Source organism: Tyto alba, unplaced genomic scaffold, assembly GCF_018691265.1.
Source record: "Tyto alba isolate M040663 unplaced genomic scaffold, T.alba_DEE_v4.0 Super-Scaffold_9, whole genome shotgun sequence".
NCBI classification, from domain to species: domain Eukaryota; kingdom Metazoa; phylum Chordata; class Aves; order Strigiformes; family Tytonidae; genus Tyto; species Tyto alba.
This window is the reverse complement of record NW_024881330.1, coordinates 1,246,780-1,270,272: the sequence shown is the minus strand read 5'-3', so window position 1 is coordinate 1,270,272 and position 23,493 is coordinate 1,246,780. Positions and strand designations below refer to the sequence as shown.

Below are 23,493 nucleotides of genomic sequence, written 5' to 3'. Positions count from 1 at the left end.
GGTCCCTGTGGCACTGTCCACCTGGCTGCCTGGTCCCCCTGCCACCTATGTGGGAGTCCCCACACCACAGTCTCACCTTGCTTCGGGGTCCCCAACTGATCCCTTGCAGAGGATCCTCAGTCCACCATCTCCTCTTCACTGCAAGGTCCCACAGTGACCCATGCAGAGGGTCTCCGGACCATCATCCTCCCTACCTCAGCGTCCCTGGGCCACTTGCTCAGGGGACCCCAAGACACCATTCCTCCGCTCTGAGATCACACAGAAAGCCCCCTCTCTGAGTGCATCCACCCAATCTGGGGTAGGGTCCTCCATGTGCTGCAGGTGGATATTTACTGCACCACAGACCTGCACGCGCTGCAGGTGGACAGCCTGCCTCACCATGGCCTTCTCCACAGGCTGCAGGGGAATCTCGCCTCTGCTGCCTCGAGCAGATCCTACCCCTTTTTCTTTACTGACTTGACACTCTGCAAAGTTGTTTCCTCTCACACATTCTCCCTCCTATCTTCCTGCTGCTGTTGCGCAGTACTTCTTCCCCTGCTTAAATAAATTAGCAAAGCGGCGCGACTACAACAGCTGATTGGCTCAGGTTTGGCATGGAATGTGCTGTCATGGAGCCGGCTGGCATTGGCTTTATTGGATGTGAGGGAAGCTTCTGGCATATTCTCACAGAAGACAACCCTGCAGATCTGTCGCTAACAAAACCTTGCGATATAAATCAGTATACCCAGCGACAAACATACAGTCCTGATGGGCAATGAGAAATACAGAAAGCATACCCAAAGGAAAAGGCCACGTATATGGACAGGCTTAGTGAGCTGGCAGAGAGGTGTGGAGGGATGGAACGCCACGGCAGAACCAGCCCCTCACACCCACAACACGTCCAAAGCCCACATCAGTCTGCCAAGGCTCTGAGGAGATGGGGCCCACTCTTCACAACGCACCCGCAAAACCACCTCACACGGGTGCCACGGGATGACCTCACTGATGACACCCCATTAGTCCTACACTTTCGCTGCATCTGCTGAATGCCCTGACACGCACCTTCCATGTAAATGCTCCCAAATACCTACTCTCCTTTCAAAGCTTCTGACGGGCTCAGGTGGATACGTCTGCAAGAAGAAGACAAGAAAAGGGAGCATTGAGGGAAAGGAAACACACCCCACCTCATTATTGGCGAGGTCGTGGCACACAAGAGCCGCCTGCTGCAAAATGCCGTCACGCGCAAAGGCTGTCCCGCCCCTTGGGCACCCGCATAAAAGCCGGCCCAGCGCCTCTCTCCCTCACACCCTTCTCCTGACGCCTTCTCCTCCGCGCTCAACAAGGTGAGCCTCAACCCCCTTCCCCTCCTTCTCCTGGCCTGCCTGGCCCGGCTCTTCCAGCACGCTCTGCTGGCCCCAGCCTCAGCAGCCCTCACGCCTCCCCGCAGCCACGCTCCCCACAGCCCCACACCACGCCTCCCCACTCCCTCGCCCTCCTGCACCACCGCCCCTCCGCTTTCTCACCCCCCTCTCTTCCAGGGCCCCTCCACACCACAGCCATGGCCTGCTCCGACCTCTGCCGCCCCTGCGGACCCACCCCGCTGGCTAACAGCTGCAACGAGCCCTGTGTCAGGCAGTGCGAGGACTCCCGCGTCGTCATCCAGCCTTCCACCGTGGTGGTCACCCTGCCAGGACCCATCCTCAGCTCCTTCCCCCAGAGCACCGCCGTCGGATCCTCCTCATCGGCTGCCGTGGGCAACGTCCTCAGCTCCCAGGGAGTGCCCGTCTCCTCCGGAGGCTTCGGCTTCGGCTACGGCTACGGCTTGGGCGGCCTGGGCTGCTTCGGCGCCGGGAGAGGCTGCTACCCCTGCTAAGGGCCCTTGACACACGAGCTCAACATCAACGGCTCCTCCTCTCTATGCATTAAATAAGGAAGCAAGGATGGGGTAGCTGCGCTTTCCTGGAAACATGACCCATGTACCTCCTCCTGTTCTCCAACTGTATTTTTTGCATCGCCACTCCTGCTATGTCCAATATTCTCCGCTGCAAACACCTTCTCAGCAGAGAAAGGCCATCAAGGCCTCTGGTGGGATGCTCCCACTGCAGAACAGGAACAGCTGGGTGATCTACTGCATGCAAGGGACCTTGGCTGATGGTCGCCGTACTTCTCCATCAGACCAGCTCCCTTCCACTCGGCGATCCTGCATTCTCCCTGGTTTTTTCTCTCAATAAAATTCTCCTGCATCCCCGCTTGAAATGCCTCCACTTCCTTTCTTCTCCCAAGGCTCTTCCAACCTCACCCAACAAAAAGACAGGGCTCAGGAACCCACTGGGCTGAGTGGAAATGGGCTGCAAGGCCTCACCTATCGAGTATGTCCTTAGCAACAACAACAACACACACCACCATAAAACAATTTAGATGGAAGTGTCTCTTAAGATCATCGAGTCCAAACTCGTTAATCTAATGATACCAAGTCCACCACTAATCCACATCCCTGAACAACACATTGACACAGCATTTAAATAACTCCAGGGATGGTGACTCAACTAATTATAAAGGCACCCAGTTCCAATGCCTCGCAAACTTTTCAGTGGAGAAATGTTTCCTACTATCCAATCTAACCCTCCCCTGGCACAACGTGAGGCCGTTTCCTTTCATCGTATCACTTGTTACTGGATCGACACTCCCACCCAACTAGTTGATGTCTGCAATGTTACTGAGGGTGCACTTTATCCCCTCCTCCAGATCACTGATAAAGCTATTCAAGAAAATTGGCTCAAACTCTCAGCCACGGCCAACACCACTTGTGACTGGCCACCAACTGGATTTAACTCCATTCACCACAACTCTTAGGGCACAAATATGCAGCCGGTTCTCTACCAAGCAAACAATATGTCAGTCCAAGCCATGAGCAGCTAGTTTCTCCAGGAGAATGATGTAGGAAACAGCATCAAGTGCTTTACTAACTTGCAGGGAAAGAACGTCCAACGCCTCTCCTCTCAGTGACGGAGATCAGGATAGTCAAGCTGGACCTGCCTTTCATAAAACCATGCTGACCGAGCCTGATCACCTGGTTGACCTGTAGGTGCCGAGTGAAGGCTCTCGAGATGATCTGCTCCATATCTTTGCCTGGCACTGAGGTCACACTCACAGGACCGTAGTTCCCCACATCCTCAATCCAGCATTTCTTGCACATGAGCCTCACTTTTGCTAATCTCCAGTCAGCTGGGACCTACCCGGTTAGCCAAGGAGTGCTGAGAAGTGCTTGAAAGTGGCTTGCAGAGCACATCCAACACCTCCTTCAATGCCCGTGGGTGGATCATTTTGTTCCCATAGACTTGTGCATGTCCAAGCACTCTAGCAGGTCGCTAACCATCTCCGTTGAACTATGAGGGCTTCATTCTGCTCCCCACTGACCCACTCCCTTGCTCATCACAACTCTGGCCATCACAGCAAAGAGAAACACGGCAAAAAGAATCACTGAGAGTGCAAGCAACCTCCAGAGCTCAACGTCTCCATCCCAACCTGCTCAAGCATGGCCAGATTGAGCACGATGTCCATAAACACGTCCACACAGGTTTTCAGTGTCTCCAAGGATGGGAATTCAGCACATCTTTGCACAACCAGTTTCACTCTTTGACCACTCTCACACCAAAAAAGGGTTGCCTTCCCTTCCAAGGAAATGGCACATCTTTTCAGCCTTCTCCATTCACCTTTGCACTGTCCATGGGCACCCATAAGAAGATTCTCACTCCTCTGCCCTTCTGCCCTCCCACCTGCGATTTCGACACACTGATGACATCTTCCCAGCATGGCCTTGACTCATGCCTGAAAACCCGCCAAGATCATTTAGCTTCCCCTCATAGTAAAGATGCTCTACTACTCTCAGCATCTGGGTGGCCCAGCACTTACCTTATTCCAATAAGTCCATGTCCTTCTTCCATGGGGGAGCCCTCAATGGACACAGGACTCCACATGGGACCTCACCAGCCCTGCAGAGAGTACAGGATCACCTCCCCAACCTCCTGCCACCATCTTCCCAATGACACCCTGGAGACACTTGCCCTCTTCGGACATGACATCACAATGATACCTTGCAGTCAGCTCGTTCTCCCAAGCAGCAACACAAAGCAGGGTTCAGAAAAGCTGCTTTCTAGCCTTTCTACCCCCAACATGTCCTGCTGCACGCGATGACACTCTAGGTGCACAAATTGTTCCTCATATCCAATGCAAAATTCCCTGGACACAACAGGAGGCTGTTTCCTCCTCTATCTCTCGTTACTAGAAATAAGAGACTGACAGGCACCTCCATACAACCTTCATTCAAGCAGTTGTACAGAGAAATAACATCCATGCACAACTTTCTTTTTCGGGAAACTAAAGCAGCCAAGTTGCTTGAAGCATTCCCCATTCATTGTTCTTCTCTAGACTCTTCACCAGCTTTGTTGCTCTTTTTTGGACACATGACACCAGAGCCCAGGCTGAAAACTTACCAGCCCTTGCCGAGGCGATTGCTCCGGAGGGGCCAACCCAAGCCTTTGGGGAGCAGGGCAGGCCTCCCCACAGCACAGGGCTTGCCAGCTCTGAACCAGGGCTGCCAGGCCAACGGCCTGCTCTCGCAAACAGCCCTCCTCTGCCTGCTGGCACTGCCACCCCCAGGGACGGCCCCAAGGGGCTGCAAGCCCAAACAGGCAGCCGCCTTTCTCCCAGCCACAGCCTAACAAGCCAGAGGGGCAACAAGACACACACAGAGCAGCTGACAGGAAAGGCCGGGTCTAAAGAGAAGCTTAGTGAGCTGGCGGTGAGGTGGGGAGGGACTGAACGCCATGGCAGTGTCAATGCTTTGTGCCTGACACAACTGCAAAGAACAGACCAGGTTGCCAGGGCTGTGAGGAACTGGAGACCCCATTACACAACATACCGCAAGCCACAACACACGAATGCATTGGGTTGACCTCATTGTTGACAAGCACATCTACATTTCGGCAACATCTAGCAAATGCTCTGACACAAAGAACCAACATTAATGCAATTTTCCTCTATTACTCGCACTTAAAAGTTGCCTCCAGTGTCACGAGTACACGTCCTCCAGAAAAGGACATCAAAAGTGAGCGTTGCGGGAAGGGAAACACACCCCACCTCATTATTGGCGAGGTCGTGGCACACAAGAGCCGCCTGCTGCAAAATGCCGTCACGCGCAAAGGCTGTCCCGCCCCTTGGGCACCCGCATAAAAGCCGGCCCAGCGCCTCTCTCCCTCACACCCTTCTCCTGACGCCTTCTCCTCCGCGCTCAACAAGGTGAGCCTCAACCCCCTTCCCCTCCTTCTCCTGGCCTGCCTGGCCCGGCTCTTCCAGCACGCTCTGCTGGCCCCAGCCTCAGCAGCCCTCACGCCTCCCCGCAGCCACGCTCCCCACAGTCCCACACCACGCCTCCCCACTCCCTCGCCCTCCTGCACCACCGCCCCTCCGCTTTCTCACCCCCCTCTCTTCCAGGGCCCCTCCACACCACAGCCATGGCCTGCTCCGACCTCTGCCGCCCCTGCGGACCCACCCCGCTGGCTAACAGCTGCAACGAGCCCTGTGTCAGGCAGTGCGAGGACTCCCGCGTCGTCATCCAGCCTCCCGCCGTGCTCGTCACCCTGCCAGGACCCATCCTCAGCTCCTTCCCCCAGAGCACCGCCGTCGGATCCTCCTCATCGGCTGCCGTGGGCAACGTCCTCAGCTCCCAGGGAGTGCCCGTCTCCTCCGGAGGCTTCGGCTACGGCTACGGCTACGGCTTGGGTGGCCTGGGCTGCTTCGGTGCCAGAAGGGGCTGCTACCCCTGCTAAGGGCCCTCACCACCACCCCTGACACCAACCACCCACACCCTGCAAGCCACGGCATCGATTGAGGACGCAGCTCCGGGCTGTTGCTGGCACATGGGCTCACCCTCCATGGCTCCTCCTCTCAAGGCACCATGAAAAGAAACAGGGAAGGGGGAGCCCCGGCTGATTGGAAACATGGCCCACGTACCTCCTCCTGTTCTCCAACTGTCTTCTTTGCATCGCCCCTTCTGCTATGTCTACTACTCTCCACTGCAAACACCTTCTCACAAGTCACAGCCCACTTGGAGCTCCAGTGAGGTTCTCCTACTGCAGGGCGGGAAGACCTCAGAGATCTGACAACATCATCGGCACAAAAGGTCTCTCGGCTTGTGGTCGCTGTACTTCCACCACAGATCGGCTCTCTTCCACTCGGCGCTCCTGCCTTTTCCCTGTGTTTTTCCCTCAATAAAGTTCTCCTGCAAACCACCCAAACAAGCCTCCTCTTTCTTTCTTCTCCCAAGGCTCTTCCAACCTCACCCACCTAAAGCCAGGGCTCAACAGGCCATCAGAATGAGTACAAAAGCGCTACACAACAACTCTTAGCGAGGATCTCTCCAGCAAGGACAACAACACAAACTGGAAGCGGGGGGCTTCCCGCCCATGACACAAGCCCTTCACTTGCCTGCAGAAAGGCTCGGACACGCTATGCACTTCTAGACATGCCCTTAACATAGCTTCCCCATGGCTACACACACCTGACCAACCCTTTTCCCCAGCACAACTCTCTGGTCACCACAACAAGCACAATCAAAGCAAAAAGAATCACTGGGTGCCAAGCTACCTCTGAAGATCATCTGCTTCAACCCAAGCGGCTCAAGCATGGCCAGCTCAAGCAGGCTGTCAACAAACATGGCCAGTCAAGTTTTCAGTATCTCCAGGGATGGCACTGTAGCACTTCTTTGCAGAACCAGTTTCACTCTTTGACCACTCTCACACTGAAAAACGATTGCCACTCTTCCACAGGTACGGCAGGTCATTTCAGATTTCTCCATTCTCCCTTGTCCTGGTCATGCACACCCATGAGAAGAGTCTCACTGCCGTTTCCACATGCCCTCCCAGTTGGGATTTAGACACACTGATGACATCTCCCCGGCACAGCATTGCCTCCCAGATGAAAAAAGCTCTCAGCTCTCTCAGTTTCCCTCATAGCAAAGATGCTCCAGTCCCTTCAGAGTCTCAATGGCCCTGAATTCACCTCAGTCCTCTAAGTCCATGTCCTTCTTCAACAGGGGATACCTCAATGGACACAGGACTCCATGTGAGGCCTCAGCAGCCCTGCAGGGACTACAGGATCACCTCCACAAACCTCCTGGCAACGCTCTTCCCAACGCCGCCCTGGAGATACTTGGCCTCTTTTGACGTAATGGCGCAGTGATGCCTCGAAGTCAGGTCATTCTCCACCAGCAACACAAAGCAGGGTTCAGTAAAGCTGCTTTCCAGCCTCTCTACCCCCAGCATGTCCAGATGCCCTGTACTATTCACCACACAGATGCAGGCCTTTGCATTTCTGCCTCTTGAACTCCCAGAGATTCCCCTCTGCCTCATTCTCCAGACTCCCTCAGAATGGCAGCACGACCATCCGTTGGCTTAGGTTCTCTTCCAGATTTTGCATCATCTGACAACTTCCTTAGGCAGCACTTCGTCCCACTCCCCACGCCACTGATGAGGATGTTGAACAGTGTTGGCCCCATGGATGCCAGTCCTGGGCTACGCCATTTGAGACTTGCCTGCATCTGGACTTTGGGACACTCATCACAAGCCACTGCGCCCAGCCCTTCAGCCACTTTCGCAACCAATACTTTCTCAGTGTGTTTAGGAACATGCAAGGGGGGAAAGCATCAAAGCTTAACAAAAAAAGGCGAGGTAAACACCAGCCACGGCTCTCATCCTTGTCCACCAAGAGAGTCACTTCAATATAGAGGACATGGAGGTCGGTCAACTGTGATTTCCCCTTTGTAAATCCACACTGACAGATCCGCACCAGCTTCTTGTCCTTCCTGGGACTGACAGTGCTTTCTGCGAGGATTTCCAACATCACCTGCCACAGGAGCAAGGCCAGTCTCAACAGTTTCTACTTTCCCAAATCTTCCATCCTCGTCTGCTTCAATAGATCAGGCCTATAAGCTCTCTTCCAGCCATCAGAAACTGCTCAAAAGGGAAGCCGTCTTTCTCACAGCCACAGCCTTACAAGACCGAGGGGCAGGCAACCTCATGGATCTCAGCCAGCGGGGAAGGCCAGGCCTAAAGACACGCTTAGCAAGCTGGCATAAGGCGGGGAGGGACGGAACGTCATGGTAGGGTCAGCCCCTCGTGTCTGGCAAATCTACAAATCCCAAACCAGTCTGCCAGGGCTGCGAGGAAATGGAGACCCCTCTTCACAACACACCCAAAGCCACAACACGAATGCATCCCGATGACCTCACTTGTCGAGAAGCATATCTATATTTTGGCAACATCTAGCAAACGCTCTGAGAAAAAGAACCAACATTTATGACTTTTTCCTCTATTACTCGCACTTAAAAGTTGCCGCCAGGGTCAGAAGGACACGTCCTCAAGAGAAGTACAGAAATGGAGCGTTGCGGGAAGGGAAACACACCCCACCTCATTATTGGCGAGGTCGTGGCACACAAGAGCCGCCTGCTGCAAAATGCCGTCACGCGCAAAGGCTGTCCCGCCCCTTGGGCACCCGCATAAAAGCCGGCCCAGCGCCTCTCTCCCTCACACCCTTCTCCTGACGCCTTCTCCTCCGCGCTCAACAAGGTGAGCCTCAACCCCCTTCCCCTCCTTCTCCTGGCCTGCCTGGCCCGGCTCTTCCAGCACGCTCTGCTGGCCCCAGCCTCAGCAGCCCTCACGCCTCCCCGCAGCCACGCTCCCCACAGCCCCACACCACGCCTCCCCACTCCCTCGCCCTCCTGCACCACCGCCCCTCCGCTTTCTCACCCCCCTCTCTTCCAGGGCCCCTCCACACCACAGCCATGGCCTGCTCCGACCTCTGCCGCCCCTGCGGACCCACCCCGCTGGCTAACAGCTGCAACGAGCCCTGTGTCAGGCAGTGCGAGGACTCCCGCGTCGTCATCCAGCCTCCCGCCGTGCTCGTCACCCTGCCAGGACCCATCCTCAGCTCCTTCCCCCAGAGCACCGCCGTCGGATCCTCCTCATCGGCTGCCGTGGGCAACGTCCTCAGCTCCCAGGGAGTGCCCGTCTCCTCCGGAGGCTTCGGCTACGGCTACGGCTTGGGCGGCCTGGGCTGCTTCGGTGCCAGACGGGGCTGCTACCCCTGCTAAGGGCCCTCACCACCACCCCTGACACCAACCACCCACACCCTGCAAGCCACGGCATCGATTGAGGACGCAGCTCCGGGCTGTTGCCGGCACATGGGCTCGCCATCCACGGCTCCTCCTCTCTAAGCACCAAACATGGAAGCAGTGAAGGGGCAGCCCAGGTTTCCTGGAAACATTGCCCAAGTACCTCCTCTTTTTCTCCAACTGTCTTCTTTGCATCCGCCTTCCTGCTATGTCCACGACTCTCTGCCACAGGCACCTTCTACAAAGCCAAAGCTCACTGGGGACCTCAGGCGGGCTGCTCCAACTGTAGGGTAGGAAGGCTGTGGTGCTCTGGAAATGTCTACTGCCCCGAAGGTACCTCTGCTGATGGTCACCCTATTGCACCTCAGACGACCTTGCTTTCCATTTTTTTTCCTTCAATAAAGTTCTGCATCCCAGTCAATGACTATACCACATCTTTTCTTCTCCGAAATCTCTTTCAACTTTACCCAGCACAAAGCCAGGGCTCAACTGCCATTTCTGTAGTGGGTGGAAAAGGGATACAAGACCTCTCCTCGAAAATACGTCACCACCAACACAGACTGGACCTGGGGGGCTTCCAGATTGTGGCACAAGCCCATTCTTGCACAAACTAAGGGGTAGATAGCACAACACTCCCCTACACACACCTCTGATGAGGTCCTTCCTGTGCCAGCACACACTTGACTAACTGTCTTCCACAGCATTACTTTCCAGCTCTCCCAGCAAACAGAATCACGGGATCATTACTTTGGCAGGAACCTCTGGAGAGCAGGTGCTTCTACTCCCTCTGCGCAAGCAGGGACAGCTGCAGCAGGTTGTCCGGGTTCCACGGCCGCTCACATTTTCAGTATCTCCCAGGATGGAGCCTCTTCCACTCCTTGACCACGCTCACACTGAGAAAGACTTGCTGCTTTTGCCCGTGGAATTCCATCCTTTCTCACTTGTGCCCAAGGCCTCTTGTCCTGCAAACGCGCGCTACTGAGGAGAGCCCGGCTCCCTTCACCTCATTCCCTGGCTTCAAGGATTTATACACATTTAAGAATGAGTGTAAAGGGGAGGCAGTGGATGTACAGTTCTCAATTTTAGTAAGGTTTCCGATTCTGTCCCTCTCGGAATACGCCTACACAATTGTTCCAACTGTGATGTGAGAACGTACATGCAGCGATGGGTAAAGAACTGGCTGAACAGCAGCGCTCAAAGAGTTGTAGGGAATGGGGATACAGCTGACACCTTCTGGAGCAGGCAGGATAGATTAGAGCACTGGGCAATGATTAACGGCCAGAAATTGAAGAAGAAGAAATGGCAGATTGTGCACCTAGGAGGGAGCAATCTCTCTACGCACGTAACAGACTGGGAGAGGAGTGGCTGGAGAGCAGCCCTGCAGAAAGGGATCTGGGGGTGCTGGCTGACAGCAGGCTCCCGACGAGTCAGCAGCATAGCCTGGCAGCCAAGGGGGCAAACCGCATCCTGGGGTGCAGCCAACACAGTACAACCAGCCGGTCACAGGAGGGGATTAGCCCGCTGGATTCCCCGCTGCTGCAGCCTCACCTTGAGTATCGTGGGCAGAATTGGATCCCTCCAATTTAAAAAAGGATGTTAAAGTTCTTGAAAGCAGCCAGATCAGGGCAAGGAAGCTGATGGATGACAGGGCTGGAAGGCAAGTCCTATAAGGAGCAGCAAAAGACTCTGTGTTCATCTAGCCTGGAGAAAAGGAGGCTGAGGGGCAGCCTCATTGCTCTCTGCTGCTTCCAGAGGACAGGACGTGGAGAGGGAGCTGCTGAGCTCTTCTCTATGAGATCCAGAGACAAGATTCATGGCAATGGGTCAAATGAACCTCCTCAATGGGAGGTTCAGACAGATAGAATGAATTATTTAGTTACAGAGCATGTGGCGAAACACTGAAAGAGGCTTCCTAGAGAGGTGGACGATGCCCCAAGTCTGACAGTGTTTAAGAGGCATTTGGACAAACAATGGCCTTAATTACATGCTCTTCCTCTTCGTCACCCCAGCAGCGAACAGGCAGTTGGACAAGATGATCACTGCACGTCCCTTCCAACTGGACTCTTCTAGTCCAGTCTTGTCTATTATGCTTCGCCAAGCCTTTGGCACGCAAACATCACCTCGAGGTTCTCAGGTGCACAGCCCCACGCAGCACGCACGCCTCCCCTTTCCCCTCCACTGCATCCAATCCCACTCTGGCCCCACAAACACTGCGCAGAGAAATGGCCTCACCCCTCGGCAATCACCCCAAAGTCAGAACCCACCTCCCCTGCCTGCCGTTCCCACTCCCCCTGGGCCTCTCCCCACACTCACCATCTCTCCCACAACTCACCAGCCTCAGCTCCACCGCCAGGCCCTGCCTCAGCACCCTCAGCAGCCAGCCAATCACAAGGCACTTAACAGCCTGCCAATCAGGGGGCAGCTGACAGGCACCAGCTGCTGCAGAAGCCCCTGGAAGCTTCCAGAAGGTGCCTGTCAGGACTCCAAAATCGACATTTCTGGTACAATAAATGGATAACCTTCACCAAACAGCCCCCAAAACAACTGCTGGGAGGGGTGGCTGTGAATGAGGGAATGAATGAGTAGAAATGCTAGCGAAAAACAAACAAAACATCTCAAATGACAGCAGTTATGGGACTCAGAGGGGTAGGAGGGAGGGAAAATGCCCTCATAAAATAATATCCCCACCAAAAAAAAAAAAAAACTGATGCAAATAAAGGCATCCACAGACTGTCCGTCTTCGCTGTACTGCTGGGTGCCGTAGACACCCATGTAAGGTCCCCTGTCATTGTTCACCCTTGCTGTGGCCCCCAGGCCAACTGCCTGGCACACCCAGTGACACCACCTTCCCTCATGGTGGGGTTCTCGGGTCAGCCAGAGATGGTCCCGTGTCCCAGTCCCCTCTCGCACCGCCTTGCATGTTTCTCCTGATGCCTTCTCCTCCATGGTCAAAAACGTGAGCACCCTTGCCTCCAATTCCCCCAACGAATCACCAAATTCTCATACGTCCCACCAGACACCGTGCAGAGAAATGGCCTCACCCCAAGGAAAATCCCCAAGGCCCTGGCTCACCAGCCGCCCCTGCCTGCTCCTCCCACTCCCCCTCTCCTCTCGCCACACTCATGGGCTCTCCGGAAACTCACGTCTCCCTGCACGGTGACCCATGTGCAATCACAGAGTCCTTTAGCACGGAAAAAACTCTTAAGAGCATTGAGTCCAAATGTTAACCTCACACTACTAGTCTACCACTAACCATGTCCCTAAATGTCACATCTAAACGTCTATCAAATACCACCCGGGATGGGGACTCCACCATTTCCCTGCGCAACCTTCTCCAAAGCTTGATAACACTCTGGGTGCACAAATTGTTCTTCATATCCAAACCAAAGTTCCCCGGGCACAATTGGAGGCTGTTTCTTCTTCTATCACTCATCACTAATAATAAGAGACTGACACGCACCTCCGTACAACCTTCATTCAAGTAGTTGTACACAGCAATAACATCTCCCCTCTGTCTTCCTTTCCTGGAAACAAACCACCCAAAGTTCCTTCAAGCATTCCCCATTTATTCTTCTCTTATAGTCCATTCAACAGCTTCACTGCTCTAATTTGGATGCATCACGCCACGGCCCACACTGTAAATTTCCCAGCCCCGGCTCGGGGGAGTGCTCCGGAGGGGCCAACCCAAGCCTTTGGGGAGCAGGGCAGGCCTCCCCACAGCACAGGGCTTGCCAGCTCTGAGCCAGGGCTGCCAGGCCAACGGCCTGCTCTCGCAAACAGCCCTCCTCTGCCTGCTGGCACTGCCACCCCCAGGGACGGCCCCAAGGGGCTGCAAGCCCAAACAGGCAGCCGCCTTTCTCCCAGCCACAGCCTAACAAGCCAGAGGGGCAACAAGACACACACACAGAGCAGATAGCCGAAAGGCCAGGGCTAAAGAGAGGTTTAGCGAGCTGGCGGTAAGGTGGGGAGGGACTGAACGCCATGGCAGGGTCAATGCCTTGTGCCTGACACAACTGCAAAGAACAGACCAGATTTCCAGGGCTGTGAGGAATTGGAGACCCCATTACACAACATACCGCAAGCCACAACACACGAATGCATTGGGTTGACCTCATTGTTGACAAGCACATCTACATTTTGGCAACATCTATCAAATGTTCTCTCAAACACAACCAAGACTGAGTCTGTTTCCTCTATTATTTGTACTTAAATGTTGCTGCGAAGGTCAGAAGGAGACGTCCTCCAGAAAAGGACACGAAACAGAGGTTTGCGGGAAGGGAAACACACCCCACCTCATTCTTGGCGAGGTCGTGGCACACAAGAGCCGCCTGCTGCAAAATGCCGTCACGCGCAAAGGCTGTCCCGCCCCTTGGGCACCCGCATAAAAGCCGGCCCAGCGCCTCTCTCCCTCACACCCTTCTCCTGACGCCTTCTCCTCCGCGCTCAACAAGGTGAGCCTCAACCCCCTTCCCCTCCTTCTCCTGGCCTGCCTGGCCCGGCTCTTCCAGCACGCTCTGCTGGCCCCAGCCTCAGCAGCCCTCACGCCTCCCCGCAGCCACGCTCCCCACAGCCCCACACCACGCCTCCCCACTCCCTCGCCCTCCTGCACCACCGCCCCTCCGCTTTCTCACCCCCCTCTCTTCCAGGGCCCCTCCACACCACAGCCATGGCCTGCTCCGACCTCTGCCGCCCCTGCGGACCCACCCCGCTGGCTAACAGCTGCAACGAGCCCTGTGTCAGGCAGTGCGAGGACTCCCGCGTCGTCATCCAGCCTCCCGCCGTGCTCGTCACCCTGCCAGGACCCATCCTCAGCTCCTTCCCCCAGAGCACCGCCGTCGGATCCTCCTCATCGGCTGCCGTGGGCAACGTCCTCAGCTCCCAGGGAGTGCCCGTCTCCTCCGGAGGCTTCGGCTTCAGCTTCGGCTACGGCTTGGGCGGCCTGGGCTGCTTCGGCGCCGGGAGAGGCTGCTACCCCTGCTAAGGGCCCTTGACACACGAGCTCAACATCAACGGCTCCTCCTCTCTATGCATTAAATAAGGAAGCAAGGATGGGGTAACCGCGGTTTCCTGGAAACATGACCCATGTGCCTCCTCCTGTTCTCCAACTGTCTTCTTTGCATCACCACTCCTGCTATGTCCAATATTCTCCGCTGCAAAGACCTTCTCAGCAGAGAAAGGCCATCAAGCCTCTGGTGGGATGCTCCCACTGCAGAACAGGAACAGCTGGGTGATCTACTGCATGCAAGGGACCTTGGCTGATGGTCGCCGTACTTCTCCATCAGACCAGCTCCCTTCCACTCGGCGATCCTGCATTCTCCCTGGTTTTTTCTCTCAATAATATTCTCCTGCATCCCCGCTTGAAATGCCTCCACTTCCTTTCTTCTCCCAAGGCTCTTCCAACCTCACCCAGCACAAAGACAGGGCTCAGGAACCCACTGGGCTGAGTGGAAATGGGCTGCAAGACCTCACCTATCGAGTATGTCCTTAGCAACTACAACAACACACACCACCATAAAACAATTTAGATGGAAGTGCCTCATAAGATCACCGAGTCCAACCGTTAACCTAATGCTACCAAGTCCAGCACTAATCCACATCCCTGAACAACACATCGACACAGCATTTAAATAACTCCAGGGATGGTGACTCAACTAATTCTAAAGGCAGCCAGTTCCAATGCCTCGTAACTTTTCAGTGAAGAAATGTTTCCTAATATCCAATCTAACCCTCCCCTGGCACAACTGGAGGCCTTTTCCTTTCATCGTGTCACTTGTTACTGGATCGACACTCCCACCCAACTAGCTGATGTCTGCAATGTTACTGAGGGTGCACTTTATCCCCTCCTCCAGATCACTGATAAAGCTATTCAAGAAGGCTCAAACTCTCAGCCACGGCCAACACCACTTGTGACTGGCCACCAACTGGATTTTACTCCCTTCACCACAACTCTTAGGGCACAAATATCCAGCCGGTTCTCTACCAAGCAAACAATATGTCAGTCCAAGCCATGAGCAGCTAGTTTCTCCAGGAGAATGATGTAGGAAACAGCATCAAGTGCTTTACTAACTTGCAGGGAAAGAACATCCAAAGTCTCTCCTCTCACTGACGGAGATCAGGATAGTCAAGCAGGACCTGCCTTTCATAAAACCATGCTGACCGAGCCTGATCACCTGGTTGCCCTGTAGGTGCCGAGTGAAGGCTCTCGAGATGATCTGCTCCATATCTTTGCCTGGCACTGAGGTCACACTCACAGGAGCGTAGTTCCCCACATCCTCGATCCAGCCTCTCTTGCACATGAGCCTCACTTTTGCTAATCTCCAGTCAGCTGGGACCTACCCGGTTAGCCAAGGAGTGATGAGAAGTGCTTGAAAGTGGCTTGCAGAGCACATCCAACACCTCCTTCAATGCCCGTGGGTGGATCATTTTGTTCCCACAGACTTGTGCATGTCCAAGCGCTCTAGCTGGTCGCTAACCATCTCCGTTGAACTATGAGGGCTTCATTCTGCTCCCCACTGGCCCACTCCCTTCCTCATCACAACTCTGGCCATCACAGCAAAGAAAATCACAGCAAAAAGAATCACTGAGAGTGCAAGGAATCTCCAGAGCTCAACGTCTCCATCCCAACCTCCTCAAGCATGGCCAGATCGAGCACGATGTCCATAAACACGTCCAAACAGGTTTTCAGTGTCTCCAGGCATGGGAATTCAGCACATCTTTGCACAACCAGTTTCACTCTTTGACCACTCTCACACCAAAAAAGGGTTGCCTTCCCTTCCAAGGAAATGGCACATCTTTTCAGCCTTCTCCATTCACCTTTGCACTGTCCATGGGGACCCATAAGAAGGTTCTCAATCCTCTGCCCTTCTGCCCTCCCACCTGCAATTTCGACACACTGATGACATCTTCCCAGCATGGCCTTGACTCATGCCTGAAAACCTTCCCAGATCATTTAGCCTCCCCTCATAGTAAAGATGCTCTACTATTCTCAGCATCTGGGTGGCCCAGCACTTACCTTATTCCACTAAGTCCACGTCCTTCTTCCATGGGGGAGCCCTCAATGGAACAGGACACCACATGGGACCCCACCAACCCTGCAGAGAGTACAGGATCACCTCCCCAACCTCCTGCCAATGATCATCCCAATGACACCCTGGAGACACTTGCCCCCTTCAGACGTGACAGCACAATGATACCTTGCAGTCAGCTCGTTCTCCCAAGCAGCAACACAAAGCAGGGTTCAGAAAAGCTGCTTTCCAGCCTTTCTACCCCCAGCATGTCCTGCTGGGCATGATGACACTCTAGGTGCACAAATTGTTCCTCATATCCAATGCAAAGCTCCCTGGACATAACTGGAGGCTGTTTCCTCCTCTATCTCTCGTTACTAGAAATAAGAGACTGACAGGCACCTCCATACAACCTTCATTCAAGCAGTTGTACAGAGAAATAACATCCCTGCACAACTTTCTTTTTCGGGAAACTAAAGCAGCCAAGTTGCTTGAAGCATTCCTCATTCATTGTTCTTCTCTAGACACTTCACCAGCTTTATTGCTCTTTTTTGGACACATGACACCAGAGCCCAGGCTGAAAACTTACCAGCCCTTGCCGAGGCGATTGCTCCGGAGGGGCCAACCCAAGCCTTTGGGGAGCAGGGCAGGCCTCCCCACAGCACAGGGCTTGCCAGCTCTGAACCAGGGCTGCCAGGCCAACGGCCTGCTCTCGCAAACAGCCCTCCTCTGCCTGCTGGCGCTGCCACCCCCAGGGACAGCCCCAAGGGGCTGCAAGCCCAAACAGGCAGCCGCCTTTCTCCCAGCCACAGCCTAACAAGCCAGAGGGGCAACAAGACACACACACAGAGCAGATAGCTGAAAGGCCAGGGCTAAAGAGAGGTTTAGCGAGCTGGCGGTGAGGTGGGGAGGGACTGAACGCCATGTCAGGGTCAATGCCTTGTGCCTGACACAACTGCAAAGAACAGACCAGATTTCCAGGGCTGTGAGGAACTGGAGACCCCATTACACAACATACCGCAAGCCACAACACACGAATGCATTGGGTTGACCTCATTGTTGACAAGCACATCTACATTTTGGCAACATCTACCAAATGTTCTGTCAAACACAACCAAGACTGAGTCTGTTTCCTCTATTATTTGTACTTAAAAGTTGCCGCCAGGGTCAGAAGGAGACGTCCTCCAGAAAAGGACATGAAATGGAGTGTTGCGGGAAGGGAAACACACCCCACCTCATTATTGGCGAGGTCGTGGCACACAAGAGCCGCCTGCTGCAAAATGCCGTCACGCGCAAAGGCTGTCCCGCCCCTTGGGCACCCGCATAAAAGCCGGCCCAGCGCCTCTCTCCCTCACACCCTTCTCCTGACGCCTTCTCCTCCGCGCTCAACAAGGTGAGCCTCAACCCCCTTCCCCTCCTTCTCCTGGCCTGCCTGGCCCGGCTCTTCCAGCACGCTCTGCTGGCCCCAGCCTCAGCAGCCCTCACGCCTCCCCGCAGCCACGCTCCCCACAGCCCCACACCACGCCTCCCCACTCCCTCGCCCTCCTGCACCACCGCCCCTCCGCTTTCTCACCCCCCTCTCTTCCAGGGCCCCTCCACACCACAGCCATGGCCTGCTCCGACCTCTGCCGCCCCTGCGGACCCACCCCGCTGGCTAACAGCTGCAACGAGCCCTGTGTCAGGCAGTGCGAGGACTCCCGCGTCGTCATCCAGCCTTCCACCGTGGTGGTCACCCTGCCAGGACCCATCCTCAGCTCCTTCCCCCAGAGCACCGCCGTCGGATCCTCCTCATCGGCTGCCGTGGGCAACGTCCTCAGCTCCCAGGGAGTGCCCGTCTCCTCCGGAGGCTTCGGCTTCGGCTACGGCTACGGCTTGGGCGGCCTGGGCTGCTTCGGTGCCAGAAGGGGCTGCTACCCCTGCTAAGGGCCCTTGACACATGAGCTTGATGTCAACGGCCTCTCCTCTCTATGCATTAAAAAAGGAAGCAAGGATGGGGTAGCCTGGGCTGCCTGGAAACATGGCCCATGTACCTTCTCCTTTTCTCCAACTGTCTTTGCATCGCCCCTTCTACTATGTCTGCTGCTCTTTGCTGCAAACAGTTTCTCACCATCCACAGCCCACTTGGAGGCTCTGTTGGTCTGCTCCAAACTGTATGGCAGGAAGACCCCAGAGCTCTGGAACGGGTACTGCACTCAAGGGAGCTTGGATGATGGTCACTGCACTTCTACCTCACACCAGCTCCCTTCCACTCAGCGCTCCTGCATTCTCCCTGTTTTTTTCTCTCAATAAAATTATCTTGTATGCCAGCTTGAAATGCCTCCACTTCCTTTCTTCTCCAAAGGCTCTTCCAACCTCAGCCAGCACAAGGGCAGAGCTCAGCAACCCACTGGCATGGGTGGAAAGGTGCTATAAGACCTACCCTATCAAGTATGTCTGCAGCAGCAGCAACAATAGAGAACAGCATAGAGTCATTTAGGTTGGAAAAGGCCATTAGGATCATCGATTCCACCCGTTAACCTAACACTACCGAGTCCACCACTAAACCATGTCCCTAAACAGCACATCTACACATCATTTATATACCTCCAGGGATGGTCACTCAACCAATTCCCAGGGCCTTGACTCCTGCCTGAAAAAATTCCAGGATCTCTTAGCTTATCCCCACATAGTAAAGATGCTCTACACTCTTCAGAGTCTCAGTGGCCCTGAACTCACCTTGTTCCTCTAAATCCATGTCCTCCTTCCACGGGGGAGACCTCAATGGACACAGGACTCCATGTGGGGCCTCAGCAGCCCTGCAGAGAGTACAGGATCACCTCCCCAAACCTCCTGGCAACGCTCTTCCCAATGATGCCCTGGGGACACTTGGCATATTTTGCCGTAATGGCACAGTGATGCCTCGTAGTCAGGTCATTCTCCACCAGCAACACAAAGCAGGGTTCAGGAAAGCTGTTTGCCAGCCTCTCTGCCCCCAGCATGCCCTGCTGCCCAGCGCTATTCACGCCACAGATGCAGACCTTTGCATTTCTGCCTCTAGAACTTCCAGAGATTACCTCTTGCCCCATTCTCCAGCCTCTCCAGCTCCCTCAGAACGGCAGCACAAACATCCCTTGGCTTAGGCTCTTTTCCAGGTTTTGCATCATCTGATAACTTGCTGAGGCAGCACGCTGTCTCTGACCACGTCACTGATGAGGATGTTGAACAGTGTTGGCCCCATAGATGCCAGTCCTGGGCTACGCCATTTGAGACTTGCCTGCATCTGGACTTTGGGACATTCATCACAAGCCACTGCGCCCAGCCCTTCAGCCACTTTCGCAACCAATACTTTCTCAGTGTGTTTAGGAACATGCAAGGGGGGAAAGCGTCAAAGCTTAACGAAAAAAGGTGAGGTAAACACCAGCCACGGCTCTCATCCTTGTCCACCAAGAGAGTCACTTCAATATAGAGGACATGGAGGTCGGTCAACTGTGACTTCCCCTTTGTAAATCCACACTGACAGATCCGCACCAGCTTCTTGTCCTTCCTGGGACTGACAGTGCTTTCTGGGAGGATTTCCAACATCACCTGCCACAGGAGCAAGGCCAGTCTCAACAGTTTCTACTTTCCCAAATCTTCCATCCTTGTCTGCTTCAATAGATCAGGCCTTTAAGCTCTCTTCCAGCCATCAGGAACTGCTCAAAAAGGAAGCCGTCTTTCTCACAGCCACAGCCTTACAAGACCGAGGGGCAGGCAACCTCATGGATCTCAGCCAGCGGGGAAGGCCAGGCCTAAAGACACGCTTAGCAAGCTGGCATAAGGCGGGGAGGGACGGAACGTCATGGTAGGATCAGTCCCTCGTGTCTGGCAAATCTACAAATCCCAAACCAGTCTGCCAGGGCTGCGAGGAAATGGAGACCCCTCTTCACAACACACCCAAAGCCACAACATGAATGCATCCCGATGACCTCACTGTTGACAAGCACATCTACATTTTGGCAACATCTACCAAACGCTCTGACAAAAAGAACCAACATTAATGCATTTTTCCTCTATTACTCGCACTTAAAAGTTGCCTCCAGTGTCACGAGTACACGTCCTCAAGAGAAGGACACGAAACAGAGGTTTGCGGGAAGGGAAACACACCCCACCTCATTCTTGGCGAGGTCGTGGCACACAAGAGCCGCCTGCTGCAAAATGCCGTCACGCGCAAAGGCTGTCCCGCCCCTTGGGCACCCGCATAAAAGCCGGCCCAGCGCCTCTCTCCCTCACACCCTTCTCCTGACGCCTTCTCCTCCGCGCTCAACAAGGTGAGCCTCAACCCCCTTCCCCTCCTTCTCCTGGCCTGCCTGGCCCGGCTCTTCCAGCACGCTCTGCTGGCCCCAGCCTCAGCAGCCCTCACGCCTCCCCGCAGCCACGCTCCCCACAGCCCCACACCACGCCTCCCCACTCCCTCGCCCTCCTGCACCACCGCCCCTCCGCTTTCTCACCCCCCTCTCTTCCAGGGCCCCTCCACACCACAGCCATGGCCTGCTCCGACCTCTGCCGCCCCTGCGGACCCACCCCGCTGGCTAACAGCTGCAACGAGCCCTGTGTCAGGCAGTGCGAGGACTCCCGCGTCGTCATCCAGCCTCCCGCCGTGCTCGTCACCCTGCCAGGACCCATCCTCAGCTCCTTCCCCCAGAGCACCGCCGTCGGATCCTCCTCATCGGCTGCCGTGGGCAACGTCCTCAGCTCCCAGGGAGTGCCCGTCTCCTCCGGAGGCTTCGGCTTCGGCTACGGCTACGGCTTGGGCGGCCTGGGCTGCTTCGGTGCCAGAAGGGGCTGCTACCCCTGCTAAGGGCCCTTGACACACGAGCTCAACATCAACGGCTCCTCCTCTCTATGCATTAAATAAGGAAGCAAGGATGGGGTAGCTGTGGTTTCCTGGAAACTTGACCCATGTGCCTCCTCCTGTTTTCCAACTGTCTTCTTTGCATCGCCACTCCTGCTATGTCCAATATTCTCCGCTGCAAACACCTTCTCAGCAGAGAAATGCCATCAAGGCCTCTGGTGGGATGCTCCCACTGCAGAACAGGAACAGCTGGGTGATCTACGGCATGCAAGGGACCTTGGTTGATGGTCGCCGTACTTCTCCATCAGACCAGCTCCCTTCCACTCGGCGATCCTGCATTCTCCCTGGTTTTTTCTCTCAATAAAATTCTCCTGCATCCCCGCTTGAAATTCCTCCACTTCCTTTCTTCTCCCAAGGCTCTTCCAACCTCACCCAGCACAAAGACAGGGCTCAGGAACCCACTGGGCTGAGTGGAAATGGGCTGCAAGACCTCACCTATCGAGTATGACCTTAGCAACTACAACAACACACACCACCATAAAACAAATTATATGGAAGTGCCTCTTAAAATCACCAAGTCCAACCGTTAATCTAATGCTACCAAGTCCAGCACTAATCCACATCCCTGAACAACACATCGACACAGCATTTAAATAACTCCAGGGATGGTGACTCAACTAATTCTAAAGGCACCCAGTTCCAATGCCTCGTAACTTTTCAGTGAAGAAATGTTTCCTAATATCCAATCTAACCCTCCCCTGGCACAACTGGAGGCCTTTTCCTTTCATCGTGTCACTTGTTACTGGATCGACACTCCCACCCAACTAGCTGATGTCTGCAATGTTACTGAGGGTGCACTTTATCCCCTCCTCCAGATCACTGATAAAGCTATTCAAGAAAATTGGCTCAAACTCTCAGCCACGGGCAACTCCACTTGTGACTGGCCACCAACTGGATTTAACTCCATTCACCACAACTCTTAGGGCACAAACATCCAGCCGTTCTCTACCAAGCAAACAGTATGTCAGTCCAAGCCATGAGCATCTAGTTTCTCCAGGAGAATGATGTAGGAAACAGCATCAAGTGCTTTACTAACTTGCAGGGAAAGAACACCCAACGCCTCTCCTCTCCTCTCACTGACGGAGATCAGGATAGTCAAGCAGGACCTGCCTTTCATAAAACCATGCTGACCGAGCCTGATCACCTGGTTGCCCTGTAGGTGCCGAGTGAAGGCTCTCGAGATGATCTGCTCCATATCTTTGCCTGGCACTGAGGTCACACTCACAGGACTGTAGTTCCCCACATCCTCGATCCAGCCTTTCTTGCACATGAGCCTCACTTTTGCTAATCTCCAGGCAGCTGGGACCTACCCGGTTAGCCAAGGAGTGCTGAGAAGTGCTTGAAAGTGGCTTGCAGAGCACATCCAACACCTCCTTCAATGCCCATGGGTGGATCATTTTGTTCCCACACACTTGTGCATGTCCAAGCGCTCTAGCAGGTCGCTAACCATCTCCGTTGAACTATGAGGGCTTCATTCTGCTCCCCACTGACCCACTCCCTTGCTCATCACAACTCTGGCCATCACAGCAAAGAGAAACACGGCAAAAAGAATCACTGAGAGTGCAAGCAACCTCCGGAGCTCAACGTCTCCATCCCAACCTCCTCAAGCATGGCCAGATCGAGCACGATGTCCATAAACACGTCCACACAGGTTTTCAGTGTCTCCAGGCATGGGAATTCAGCACATCTTTGCACAACCAGTTTCACTCTTTGACCACTCTCACACCAAAAAAGGGTTGCCTTCCCTTCCAAGGAAATGGCACATCTTTTCAGCCTTCTCCATTCACCTTTGCACTGTCCATGGGCACCCATACGAGGATTCTCACTCCTCTGCCCTTCTGCCCTCCCACCTGCGATTTCGACACACTGATGACATCTTCCCAGCATGGCCTTGACTCATGCCTGAAAACCCGCCAAGATCATTTAGCTTCCCCTCATAGTAAAGATGCTCTACTACTCTCAGCATCTGGGTGGCCCAGCACTTAACTTATTCCACTAAGTCCATGTCCTTCTTCCATGGGGGCGCCCTCAATGGACACAGGACTCCACATGGGACCTCACCAGCCCTGCAGAGAGTACAGGATCACCTCCCCAACCTCCTGCCAATGCTCTTCCCAACGACACCCTGGAGACACTTGTCCCCTTCAGACATGACAGCACAATGATACCTTGCAGTCAGCTCGTTCTCCCAAGCAGCAACACAAAGCAGGGTTCAGAAAAGCTGCTTTCCAGCCTTTCTACCCCCAGCATGTCCTGCTGGGCGTGATGACACTCTAGGTGCACAAATTGTTCCTCATATCCAATGCAAAGCTCCCTGGACATAACTGGAGGCTGTTTCCTCCTCTATCTCTCGTTACTAGAAATAAGAGACTGACAGGCACCTCCGTACAACCTTCATTCAAGCAGTTGTACAGAGAAATAACATCCCTGCACAACTTTCTTTTTCGGGAAACTAAAGCAGCCAAGTTGCT

At 54.5% G+C, this 23,493-nt stretch overlaps 5 protein-coding genes across 5 annotated transcripts; all 5 read left to right on the top strand.

Moving 5' to 3' along the window:
* Positions 1 to 1,543: 1,543 nt before the first annotated feature.
* On the top strand, positions 1,544 to 1,971 carry LOC122152663 (feather keratin-like; the record flags this gene model as incomplete). The annotated part of the gene is made up of 1 exon (XM_042786036.1): positions 1,544 to 1,971. A coding segment is annotated over one exon (309 nt), but the record flags the coding sequence as incomplete, so codon positions are not given.
* A 3,521-nt stretch (positions 1,972 to 5,492) lies between these two features.
* Positions 5,493 to 5,954, top strand: LOC122152661 (feather keratin-like). The gene has a single exon (XM_042786034.1). It carries the CDS (start codon positions 5,493 to 5,495, stop codon positions 5,805 to 5,807), a length of 315 nt encoding a protein of 104 aa, XP_042641968.1. The 3' UTR covers positions 5,808 to 5,954.
* A 2,864-nt stretch (positions 5,955 to 8,818) lies between these two features.
* On the top strand, positions 8,819 to 9,128 carry LOC122152662 (feather keratin-like). The gene has a single exon (XM_042786035.1). The coding sequence runs from the start codon at positions 8,819 to 8,821 to the stop codon at positions 9,125 to 9,127; it is 309 nt and encodes a 102-aa protein (XP_042641969.1). The 3' UTR covers position 9,128.
* Positions 9,129 to 13,814: 4,686 nt separating this feature from the next.
* Positions 13,815 to 14,295, top strand: LOC122152691 (feather keratin 1-like). Its single transcript, XM_042786138.1, has one exon. It carries the CDS (start codon positions 13,815 to 13,817, stop codon positions 14,127 to 14,129), a length of 315 nt encoding a protein of 104 aa, XP_042642072.1. The 3' UTR covers positions 14,130 to 14,295.
* A 3,465-nt stretch (positions 14,296 to 17,760) lies between these two features.
* LOC122152645 (feather keratin-like) lies at positions 17,761 to 21,039 on the top strand. The gene is made up of 2 exons (XM_042785951.1): positions 17,761 to 18,046; positions 20,892 to 21,039. The coding sequence occupies exons 1-2, from the start codon at positions 17,761 to 17,763 to the stop codon at positions 20,966 to 20,968; spliced, it is 363 nt and encodes a 120-aa protein (XP_042641885.1). The 3' UTR covers positions 20,969 to 21,039.
* The last annotated feature ends 2,454 nt before the right edge of the window (positions 21,040 to 23,493 follow it).

Bases quoted from the DNA above. Each gene is read 5' to 3' on its own strand.
- LOC122152661 (XM_042786034.1), top strand. From the start codon at position 5,493: ATGGCCTGCTCCGACCTCTGCCGCCCCTGCGGACCCACCCCGCTGGCT.
- LOC122152662 (XM_042786035.1), top strand. From the start codon at position 8,819: ATGGCCTGCTCCGACCTCTGCCGCCCCTGCGGACCCACCCCGCTGGCT.
- LOC122152691 (XM_042786138.1), top strand. From the start codon at position 13,815: ATGGCCTGCTCCGACCTCTGCCGCCCCTGCGGACCCACCCCGCTGGCT.
- LOC122152645 (XM_042785951.1), top strand. From the start codon at position 17,761: ATGGCCTGCTCCGACCTCTGCCGCCCCTGCGGACCCACCCCGCTGGCT. The intron at 18,047-20,891 runs GTGCCAGAAGGG...TCTCCTCCGGAG, and splicing joins GGGCGGCCTGGGCTGCTTCG to GCTTCGGCTTCGGCTACGGC.